Source organism: Thunnus thynnus, chromosome 14 (assembly GCF_963924715.1).
Source record: "Thunnus thynnus chromosome 14, fThuThy2.1, whole genome shotgun sequence".
In the NCBI taxonomy this organism is placed as follows: Eukaryota; Metazoa; Chordata; class Actinopteri; order Scombriformes; family Scombridae; genus Thunnus; species Thunnus thynnus.
In genome coordinates, this window is record NC_089530.1 from 6,482,834 (window position 1) to 6,495,448 (window position 12,615).

General features: G+C 41.9%; 1 protein-coding gene across 3 annotated transcripts in view; it reads left to right on the forward strand.

The window, feature by feature from the left end:
• The window catches only part of LOC137196685 (adhesion G protein-coupled receptor A3), a 166,356-nt gene that overhangs the window by 41,396 nt on the left and 112,345 nt on the right, over positions 1-12,615 (forward strand). For all 3 annotated transcript variants that reach the window (XM_067609460.1, XM_067609457.1, XM_067609459.1), the window contains one exon: positions 6,004-6,217. In XM_067609460.1, coding sequence (XP_067465561.1) covers positions 6,004-6,217 — 214 coding nt within the window. The remainder of the gene's footprint in view (positions 1-6,003; positions 6,218-12,615) is intronic.

Sequence of the window (12,615 nt, forward strand, 5' to 3'; positions counted from 1 at the left end):
GGTTGAGCTGGTTGTTATTCTACTGAAACAGCTCAGTGGTCTGTGGTAGAAGACTACACAGTAGTTGTACTGGGCAGTTGCCACGTGTGACAGTGCTCTGCATATGCAGTGGCCGGCTGGTAGAAAAAAATCAGGTGTGCTAAGCAAAACCTGCATTAGAATTATCACAGCATGGTGCATGTGTGTGTGTGTGCACTAGCAAAAAACCAGAAGAAAGACAAAGGCTGAGAAAGAGAAAAAAGAAAGAAAGATCATGTGAGGGAGCTAAGCCAGAGCGTTAAGGACTTATTCAATGACTAAAAAACAGAAAGGTGATTTATTCAGTCCAGTGTAAACAAAAAGAATACCCCCACCCCTCCACCCCTCCCCTTCCAAGCCTGTAGGAGAATCTATGGTGGCTGCCAAACTTGCAAAAAACGAGGAAAAGAGGACCCGCTCCCTATATAGATATAAAGGGTTCATTCTAAGCTAACAAAAACACAATAACTCTTATTTTCAGGTGATTCAGGTGACTTATGAATATTATATTCCAATTCTGCCAAGTCTCTTCTGTTAGATAACACTAAATTCTACACATTGTACCTTTAAATATTTGTCTGTCTTGCTTAAACCAGAAATGACTTACTGACTTATGAAATAATACTCATCTTTGTTGAACTTTCAGAGAGCTAGAGTGTTAGAGTTATATGTCTTGTTTCAAGACTGGCAAATGGTTAAAAAAAAAGAAAGTTAAATATGAACACTTCCTTCAGAGCGGACTACTTTTAGGACTAAATCGGTCTAAAAGACTAAAAGATTAAGACAGATGTCGCAGTATAGTATCTATCAGCACTGGGTGCATCAAACAGAGTTTTTAAGCAGCATAAAATGGCCTCTTTACTGACTGGAAGCTGTTAGCTACAGTAAAGAGAAATCCAAGAGTCTTTACTTTCTTTTTTTCTGAAAGACTGGTTACAGACAGGCAATCCCCGACCCTCCCTCCCTCCCTCCCTCTCTCCCTCCCTGTCTCCCCTCAGTTGCTCTATCTCCCTGCTCGGTGCTGCAGTCCACAGGGGAATTGTATCTCATATGTGATAGAATCATCCCCCTCTTCTCCTTACATCTGGTTCACGTAGGGGATATTGCTCTGGAATGAGAAAATCATTGGTTAGTGGTGTGCTATGGCTGCGTGTGTATATGTGTGTACGCGTGAAGTGGAGGGACATTATATGAAGATGCACTGTATGCATGATGTGAAACACTTTGCAGAAAACTAATGAGGAAAAATGAGTCCCAGTCTGCAGCATGTGCATGCTTCCCCCCCTACAATTTGTCTTTTTGCGTTCACAGACAGCACCGTCCTGACACGTCTGCACCACAGACATTCTCCGGTTATTCTATGTAATCCTAATTGTATGTGTTTTTAATTTACACAGAACAATCCAAAGCAATTACAGGGTAATTCTGTGCAGTCCACAGACAAAGAGCCATGAGTGGAATCCAGTGGCAGGACGAGGAGCGCTCCTTTCAGGCCCTAAAGCATCCATTATGGGATTACAATGATAACGTTCTGGGCTCCCTGCTCTCGCCATGCTTGGATCCATCTGCCTCTCCACAGCACAGCTCCATCTTACAATACCTTATTCATTCACTTGGCAACAAGCAGTTTTCAATTGGATACAGTGTGGAGCTCTAACAACTATATATTTAATGTTGTTTGATGGTTGTTGTTTTCATATGGCTTCACTTTGTAAGGGAATGTCATATAGCCGCGTACACCGGCCAGGACCGTGTTCAGGCTGTGTGGATGGGGTAGCACTCAGCACCTGATGCTAAGCTCTTGGTATCAAGAAAAATGATGGGATTGAATGAAAATATCCCTCTCCCACACTCACATACCTTTGAAAATATTAATATCTCTCCAGAGATTTCCCCCATTGTTTTCATGGAGATATGTCACAGAAGATTCATCTGTTTCTTTCTTCAGCAGCTCCAGCATGATGGGTAGCAGATGTCTGCACCATACATTCCAGCAATGAGCCCTTGTCCCTCCACTGATACAGGTCGGGTACTGCCTGCAAATGAGGGGGAACAGAGGAGCGCATGCAGCTTCCTGCCAGGATCAGGTGCTTCCTGTGTTGAGGTCAGGGCATGCGTCTGTTTGACTCATCGAGCCATGGCCCCCTGATTCTTTAACACTGCTGAGGAGAGAGCCACAGCACAGATATAAAGTGTGCAGCTCACATATACACCGCAGGACAAGCTTCTGCTTTCTATAGCGGTATTTATTGCATGATGACACAGCAGTGCAATTGCCCTTTATGGGCATCATGCCATTAAATTAAATTCTATGTGCAAGGCCCACATCTTTTAGCCTGTGGTGTGCCTCTAATAACTTGATAACCTGATATAAAAATATCATGAAATATAGCTCGACATGGGCACAGCCTGTCATGAGTCTTTGAAGTTCAGTCACACACCTCTTTTAAAGCCAGTTGCTTTGAGCAAGGGATAATGAAGTGACTATAGAAACAGATATAGGAGCATCAGTCTCAGAATGAGAATATCTTCTGGTTTTATTTTCCAAACAGTTTTGGTATGGCTCAAAATCAAAATTGAAACGTTAAACTTTTTACTGTGTGTAAATAAATAAAGAGAGGTAGCAACAAAAGAAATAAGCCCTCCAGCAGGGTACTCAACCATCACTCTAAGCTTTCCATCCTATATATTTCTACTCCTATATATTTTTTACAAAAAGGTATTCATTTTTAAAAGACTTCAAAATTGTGACAGTTAACTTTCTAATGCTGACAGGTGCAGAGAATTATGCTGTATTAAAATGTTTAAGCATGTAAACATTAAAATGAATTGTGAGATGGTGAGAAGTCCACTTGTCATTCCATTTTGATACTATTAATTCATATTTTTTAGACAGAATCAATAAATTATTGATTAGCAAATTTGAAGCTGAAATCCTTGAGATTTCAGTCCTGATTGATTTGGTCAATAATTACAACCGCAGTATGATCTGATTTCATGCTGCTCACAGTGCGAGTAGTTTCCCACAAATCATCAGGCCAAAGTAAAGTTGGTTACTTGCTGAATAGTTGAAGATGTGCAGCCTGTTGCCTATAACTCATCTAACCGCTCACTGTGACTGCTCCTTCTTGTTCCATGATGAAAAATATGTCTTGTTTTCTAGACATATTTTTGATGAATGTTTACGATGAGCACTAACAAACACAAAATATATCTCAATAAAACCCACCCCGTGTTTTGCTTATGATGTGCAGCAGTAGAATGTTCAGTTCATATTAGCAGTTAAAGTTCAATCGAAATTAAAATACATTTTTTTGTCTTTTGCTCGTCCTATGTTATGCTTTGGTTCTGAGAAGCCAAAGGGGAGAAATTAATATTCTGATGATGGCTCCCCCTAGTTTTCCATTCATTCAATGAAATACTGCTCTGTTATCCACCTAGATAGCTGGAGACCTTATGTCGATACAGCACAAATTAACATTCGCCAGAGAAAGGTGCACAGATAGTTTACTGGATAGGTAGCTAATTAGCTGCCAGGCTGCAGCACATTAAGCAGCATGTAAATGTGTGCAGCAGAAAATCCTGCTAACAACACAGCAGTTTGTTTACTTTGTCTCCGTTCTGTACGGTGTAACACTGGCACTCTGGCAGCCTGCCAGCCGCTGTCAATCAAACAAGACATTGTCACGCCCCTCCAGCCGGCTGAGACAAAAATAATTTCCCCAAAGACCTTTTTACCTCATTTCAACAATACAAAACTATTACCAATACATTAAAAAAAAAACATGTTGACATTATTTTTGACTGCAAAGAGAGATAATTAAATGTGATTTCAGTTGGACTTTAATACAGCTGATACACTGTAAAGAGTGAACCATTAACACTGAGGATGTTATCAATGGGATAAAATTGTGCTGGATTACATGCATGCATCATTTTCCTGTGTATCCCTTGTGCTTAGGTATGTAATTTGAATGCAGTGCAGGAATGGTGGACTCTGCCCCTACCAATTAAAATGATGATAATTACTAAATTTATATAAGCTTAGTGATTGCAGTATTGCAGAAAAAATCAAAACCATAAATAGTATCAAAAATGGGTTTTGATTTCATGAAAATCTTGAGGATTATTAGGTCTACTCACAATATATTCTCCTTTTAATTGATCAATTTGTTAATTCATTTAATACTGTAGAAGTCTATAATTATTCTGGTAGCAGACTCCAGGCTCCATTAAGAAAGACAGATAGAAACGATAATAAGTTAGTGGCATCCTAACAAAGCCCTGGTAGTCACACTGGTAATATACTCTATACTCACACACAAACAGGCACACATATCATCATGCCTCTGTCTCTGTCTTGCTTCCTCTCTCCTTTTCCTACACACACACACACACACACACACACACACACTCACACTCACACTCACACTCACACTCACATACAGCCAATAATTGCATTTTGCTCTGGCAGTGTCCAACGGGCAAAGGCGAGCAGCCACATTCTGATCCTTGGCTCAAAGCGTTGTTTCAACAGTATTAGCATCAGCCAAGTCAACAGTCAATGGCCCCCATACTGTTTGTGCTGCGCGTCACCCGCAGGAGATAACAAAGCCTCAGCTTCTGTTGCTGAGGACGATCATAGAGTCTTGACGCTCTAACAGGGTCAGCTCGAGTAATTACACACAGATGTCATCATGGAAGATCCAACATTAGTGACAGGTTTTTAATGCTACTCTGGAAAGCATGGCACTTTTGATTATGTACCTATGATTATGAATTACTAATGTAGAAAATTGAGGTCAAAGCTCTGCATGTGTTAATAGCTGTGATTGCTTAGTGGGTTATATATTACCATAAACAGTTCTGCTAGCTACTCTTTCCTACTCAAGGGAAATATTAAGTTGAGAGCTGTAGACTTTTGGCTGGATGACCCAACATGGATCTTTCACTATTTTTCTTTTTTTTCATACCAATGCATGGAGCTATAAAAGACTTTATGACCCATGTATCGAATTGCCTGTCAGACAGCAGCAACATCCACAATTGATTGGAATACAAGTGAACGCAAAGCGCTTGCTTACGCTGCTCTTTGGAGCATGTCCAAGGAAATGTCTGGCTTTGTATGAACAAACAAACCCTGAAGGAATTTCCCAAGGTGGTACATCGAAGTGGCAAGGTATTGAGCTCATCCTGAATCCATGCTCGCCAAACCAGGCAACACTGCTACATCTCCATGGGTTCATCATGATTAGAAACATTGCCTTGTCTTATATATCCCATATCTGCAGAATGATCAATCAGGTTCTTGGGGATTTTCACTAAAAATCGAAACTCCTCCCATATTCTGGCACTCGGTCTTTGGACTAAACACTCTCCCCTGTCTTCTAATCTCATCCTTATCATAGCTTTATTCTCTGGCAAAAAAGCTGGAGGACTTAGCCAGCTACAAGGTAGGTAATCCTATCACTGGTGTTGCGGCAGACTTCTATTGCGAACATGTAAGGAGTTAAATCGAGTCCAGGAGAGCGCTCAAGGCTGTTCTCCTTTATCAGCCGCTGTTCATCTCGTACAGCAACAGCAACAACATGTGGGAACGACGGGGGAGGAGTGTGACCGTGACAGAATGTGTTTGTGTGTGTGTGTGTTGATGGTATTTTGGGGGCATGCTCATGTGTTTTATGTGTGTAAGTGTAAGGGGTGAATGGATGTGTCTGTGGTAGTGTGTGCAACGTTGATATGAGTCTGATTTGATTTCAATTCATGCATGCAATGCTGTGTTTTAAGATGTTAACACCACTGGAAAGACAGGCAAATCCTATAAAACAGCAATCTGCTTAAACCTCCATTCTGCCTGTGTGTTTTTCTCTCAAGAATGGACGAGTGACCTCTCGCTCTCCTCCTCTACCTTCCCGCCTCAGGAAGGGGGGGAAGGGAGGATTTACAAGCCTGACCTTCCTGTTTTATCCTCTCCTCATCTCCCAGATGGACCTCTGGAGATGCCCCTGTTCCAGCTGATCCCCTCCCAGAGGCAGCTGGTTTTTCAGGGAGACCGTCTTCCCCTCCAGTGCACCGCCACCTACCTGGACCCGTCGGTGGAGCTGCGGTGGCATCACAACGGCCACGTCGTAACCACGCAGGAGGAACGGGGCGTCTATGTGGAGGAAACCCTGCTTCACGACTGCTGCCTGATGACCAGGTACACGCAGGAGAAAAGAGGAGGGGGAGGCGAGGAAGGAGGGAGGATGGATGGACGGGGGAATGTGAGCTGAGAGCTGATTAGCCGTTGACTTTCCAGTTGCACTGACATACATACACACACTCCCGAGGATGTTTGTAAGTCCAACCAAGCAGATGAAGTCAAAATACACTTGAAAAAAAGCTGCTGCATAAGCATGCTTTTTTAAAAATTTGTCTCAGCATGTTGCATAAAGAAACATACACATGCGCACAATGTTCCCACATGTTCATTCATCTTGCACAGCCATACAGGGGTCACTGCAGCTCACACACAGACACAGATGTAACATATATACACACACGCACCTCTTTCCCTCTGTGTCTCTCACTCACCCATAGGAGCTGAGATTTACCTTTTGTTATTGGCGCCCTTGATAAGGATCTGAGAGGACAGGACAGAATTGGCTTGGCAGCGTGCCAACACCTCAGAGCAATCTGCGGCTCGTCTCTAGAGGTTGGTTGTCCAGCCGCTCCCCCAGCGCTGCCGGAGCTCTTGCTGATCACACGCTAAGAGGAACAGATGCTGAATCATAATTGCGGTGATAAAGCAAACCGGCAACACTGGCTTTCACGTATTTTTTTTTTTTTTTTTTTTTTTTTTGGATACAAGACGTTGCTGCAAGCCACCATCCTCTTCCTGTCTTTGTTTTCTTGGTGGTCTGCGGCACATATGGATGTGCATGTGTGTGTGTGTGTGTTATAGTAAACACATTTGACGTAATGCTGTGGCAAACAGGGCTCAGACGCAGGAGCACATTGCTGTTGATTAGTTTAACTGCTGCCTGTTCTGACTCGGCCTCCCTAACATAAATATTGATGGAGTGCTGACAGAAATATGTTTCCCTGTGTCAACAGAGCCAGAACGCCTCTTGTTGTGTGGTTTATTTGGCAACACGAATGCCAGCTACTCTTCCGCTACATTTCTGGGAAATTATACCATTCCCCTGACTGCAAACGCCACAAATAGTCAATATTTTGTCTTTTCATTATGTACCAGCTCACTGTGTGACATTCACAGTGATCCCTATGGTGAACGCTCTGCCTTGAATAATAGGATTACAGGGTAGAGAGAGATTCTTATAGTGATGTTTCAGTGTCTCAGCTGTGCTCTTTCTTTGCACAGTTTATTATTATGGAGATATTCACCAACAGGGGTCAATGCAATCCTTTGTCACTCACCACTCATTGTCACTATCAACAGTGATGGAAAGTGTTGTACGTAAGCACAGTTTTCAGGTAATTGTAATTTACTTGAGGTTTACATTTTATTTTTAATCCTGTACATCTATTTGACAGCTACAGTTATTAGTTTCTTTGGAAATAAAGATTTTACATGCAAAACATACGATCAGTTTATTTAATATTTTGCATTGTTATAGATTCAGTATTTCAGTCTTTGAATCAGCCCCACATTTTGCAGCTAAAGATTCACATATTTTCCTCAGGAGTTAGTGGAGATTGAAAACAGAGCTAACAGTAAGGGAATATTGGATTGGATTCAGTAGGTCACCAGAAACACAACTCCAAATGAATTCTAATGTTGCTCCATATCTGCTAGCTGTGTAAACAGGCGCCTGTTTGCTAATACATTTATCAACTTTTTAAGGAGATAATGTCAATGTTGTGTTTACATCTTGTTGTGCTGACCCCAAGAGGTGGAAAAATCAATTAATGTAGGTTTAAGTAACATTTTAGACATATTCTGTTCTATATTATGTTTAAATTGAGAGTGAAGCATTTACATTCATGGCAGCTATACAAAAAGACACTGTGGCAGATCTGATAGGAGACATTGAGGTGAATGGGGTGAAATCAAATACTTTCACCGGGACAAAAACATATGTCATCTGAATAATTTGAAAGATGTGATAATCTAAAAAAAATCCTAGTAGTTTCAAGTACAGATTCTGAATACGACTTATATCAAGCAACAGCAGTGAGATTAAGGTTTCATACTTAGAATCCCATCGCAGGAGAGGAGTCCTCATTGTCTATTGTTAGATGTCATTCTAGAGGGAACTTATGCAACTGACCCTCTATGTTGGCTGTGTACTGACTGGTGATGTCCACCAGCCCCTGTTCCAGCCTTCTGCGTCTAATCCCATCAGCACAATCTATACAGCCCCCCCATCTCTCCCCCCACTCAAAAAAACAGAACTTTGACTCTATTTTTCCAACCCTCTGTCTCATGGAACTTGGTAAATTTCTCATCACTTTCATTCTGATGAGGGCCCCACTTGCAATTACCCACTGCTCTCCTCTTGTATACACAAATAATGCAATTTTCTCTCCTAAGTGGAATCCATGCGGGTCATGTTGATCTTGGCACCAAAAATGTCTCCCTCCTGTAAAAAACCTGCAAAGAGCAGACATCATTTCCATAGCTGATGAGTGTATAACAGTGTATATAGCTCAGTCCAACAAAAACAATCTGCTGTGCCTGGGCTGAACTTCACCATTCACCTCTTCGCCATCTTAAATTGCGGTGTTGAGAGAGATGTGTGGAGGAAATTAGAGACTTGTGACTTCACTGGTCCACCACTCGTTAAGCAAAAAAAGGAAAAAAAAAACACGAACTAATGTTTTGGCCTCTGACATGCCCGACGCTGTCAGTGCTCGTTTAGCCACAGTGGACAATATATTAGTCATTACGGCCCGTGTTGGTGTCGGTCACCTTGGATAAATGTCCTCTGAGTCAGTCAGCCTCGCCCTGCATGCCCCATCAGAGGGGAGAGACTGAATACACAGGATTTAGCGCGTGGCTTAAAGCCCTCGTCTGGATTTGTCGCACAGTGTTGCAGCAATGCGAGCGGAGATGCCAAAGCCTCAGTGAAGTGACCTCTTTGAAGGTGAACCCAAAATGTTTTGCGGCTGTTTCCTCAGCTAAATTCTGCTTATCCTGCTTTAGGCTTTATCAGGCAAACGGCCAGTGTCGATATTCAAAACATGACATGATCTTTTGCTTACTGCACCAGGCATGAAATTATTGAATTAGTGTGTTTAAATGGGTTTTATGTTTAGTAATTTTTGTATTGTATATTATTTTTGTACCTTTTAGCTCCCACCTACATTCACACTGTGGCATGTAATTATAGCCTCTTATTTGCTCTCGCAGGTGGGCCGATAAGCTGATCTGTTTACATTGCTCACAGCGAGCAGCAGGAAAAAACCTGGCCTCATGAGACCTGATGATTCTGCGATGTGGGCCAGACTCCTGCTGAGTAATGGTGTCAGGCCAAACTCCCAGTATTAGCTATGCTAGCGGCAGCAGTGGGACCAGCCTGTGATTCATGTTTCATTAATCAAACATTTTAGAGCCCTGTAGCTAGCTACAGCAGACACTTTGGATGTATATTTCTTAATCCTCTCCATTTTTAATCAGGCTAATCTTGCACAAAATGAAGAACCTGGTTTGGAAATATTACTGAAGGCAAAAGGAAAAAAGAAAATGTCTTTCTGCTTCTTCCTTGTCTCTGCTGTTGATCTCTCTAAAGCTCTTTGTTTTTGATATACATAACTCTCTGCTCCGGATTACAAACATCAACTTTAATTCCTTTATATTCTAACCATACCTCCTCTCTCTTATTGCATTCTACTGTCTTTTCTTTAAATTACTGCCTCTGTTGCACTTTCTGTTGTTTTTCCTCGTTTTCTGTTCTGAATTGAGCAGTCTGTTTACAGGCCTTAGTGCAGCACCAGTTGCTAAGGAGACCAAATTTGGTTATGTCCACACATATGCAATTTTTCCTCTGGGTTCATCACTTTACTGCTTGCCAGTTTCAGGCAATAAAGAAAAACAAAACTAGGTGTCAAAACTTGTTGAAGTTTCATCAGATAAACTTGAAGAAGGATAGAGTGTAAATTATTAACACTCTGCATTATATACTGTGTGGAGTAATGGATAGAGTGGGTTAAGACAAGGTAGTGATTGACATGGGGAGTGCTGCAATGAAAATAGTATGGTCATTATATCAGAGTGAACTATTACACCCTGTGTGTATGTCTGTGCACATACAGTACATGCATATGTGCATCTTTATGCATGCTCCTCCTCTCAGAATCTAAATATTCAAGACAACAGCTGAGACATAGGTTTAAAACATCTGTAATGCAAAGCCAAACACAAATTCACAAATTAGCCGTGTGATCAGCAGGCTCGCATGAAAATGTCCCAGCTTTTTGAAACATTTGATGGGTGGAGGGGACAGATTGAAAGTTTACAGTCTCGTAAGCAACATTATGTAAACAAATTGTTAAATATCAGCGCGCAAGCATAAATGTTCCTAATGAGTCCTTGGGGAGCTGCTCCACAATGGTGCAGTGTTAGTGTGGATGTAGGTCAGTGCTTTGTGTTTGGCTTATGAGTGCCCCTGCCCTACTGCTTTTCACAAACTGGAGCCATTTCTTCATGTGTTTATTATTCAGTGTGAGGATGACTTTGTTTCTGAAAATGTTGACCGGACTGGCTGCTGGATGGGTTCCTCAGCCCTGCTTGTTTTGTTTGGGTGCAGCAGTTCACCGGGGACGTTTGTGATTAGGCTGCAGCAGAACACGCCTTCGGTGGTCAAGTTTTGCTTGGTGAGGTTGTTGGTGGGAGACAGGGAGGGTGTAGCAGAGGGACGGTTGAGGTGGGCGGTTTGGTGTTTGTGTGTGTCGGGGTGGGGTTGGGTGGGGTGGGGGGGGTATTTCCCTCTATATTTCCCAGCATTCAGACAGTTGGCCCATGCTCAGTGATGATGTAACTGTCCCCTCTGCAGACTATTCGTGGTTAGGACAAGTGCAGCAGTTTTGTCTCACACACTTGCAAACATGTACAGTAATTGCAAAGGATATATACATACTAACCACCAACTCCTTCATCATCATCATCATCATCATCATCATCATCAGTGATAGTTTTTGCAGGCCTTTTTTTGTAGTAAATACGTGAATAATCAAGGCCAGGCATGGACATGTAGGATTTGAAAGTCGTTTTCAAGTCTCATGCCTACTACAAACACTTCTGATCATTCAAAAGCACTTCACACCTAAACAAAAAAAAAAATATTGGAGTGGTAGACAGGACCAAGTGCAGACCAAGGCTGGCAGATGCAAAAATAACAGCCAACATTTTAAAACAGACTGAAAAATTATAGGTGGAATAACAGAGAAACTACAGTCCACATCTCAACAAACACTCAACACAGACAGGGGCAGAAGGAAATGTCAGAAGGAAATGTCTGTACTGCTCGTACCAGCTCCAATTGAAGCTGCTTTGCTGGTTGTGGAGTGTTTGCGGGGGGAACTTTTTCAAGGCTAGACGCCGGAGTTCTTCCTCCGGCTGCTGGCTGGCTAACATCAGTAACAGCACTGCCAGCAGTGAGCAGCACTAGAGGAGCTACTGTAGCCTGTCACAGGTGGTTTACCTCCACTGCTCTAAATCAGTCTCTCAAATTATTCCTCCACTTCCTCATTTTCACTAGTTTCTGCTTCTTCTTCATAAGGTCATTTGATTATGAAATGATATATTTTCATTACACAGCTTGTGTACCAAAGCAAACAGGAATAAAATATACCTCTCGTACACTACTTAAACTCACAGATGTGTTTTCACGGCAGATGTAGCCCTACCCTAGCATTGCTTTCACATCATTTTGGTGAAAACAGATTTCCACATGTAATCCTGTGCACATCATCCTGGTATTTCTTTTTTAATTCATCTAGTGGAATTGGTAGAGGAAGATACTGAATGCTCAAATCTCTCAAGATTGCCAAACTGATGTGCAAATTCCAAAATCTTGGCTTTACATAGAGAGTTGTAACACTGAAAACTAGTGTTTCCTGGCAGTTTCATTATCCTGTGTGAAAATGTTTTATAAAACATGGAGTTTGGGTTTCAGTAAATTACTGTGGTCCCCGTGTAATACTAGTCCTGTGCAAACAGAATCTGATAAGCATGACAAACAGATTTGGTCTTCCACTTTACCTCCCAATATGTTATCTAAACTATCTGTTTAGATCAGGTTTTCAGATAGCACGTGTGCTCATTGTGGTCTCTTATTAAATTCGGAGAAGTCACTGTGGAAACAGGGTGATAGGTGGACTGAACCCAGAGGGTTTCAATTTAAAGCCCATTCGCACTTTAAACTCAGCTCTGTGGTTGTGTCTCATGGAGGAGGAGGATGTTGTTTTAAAGGGGGAAGTGGAGAAAAAGACAAAGAGAGAGTGTCTGTTAGTCTGTGTGAGACAGAGAAAGAGTATACAGGAAAGAGAACGCTTGGCTTGGAGTTAGAAAGAAGATAAAGTTACGTAGGGTTACGCTTTAGAAGTTACAGAGAAAATCGGACAAAGTCGTCATCACAGCAACTCATTTCTACA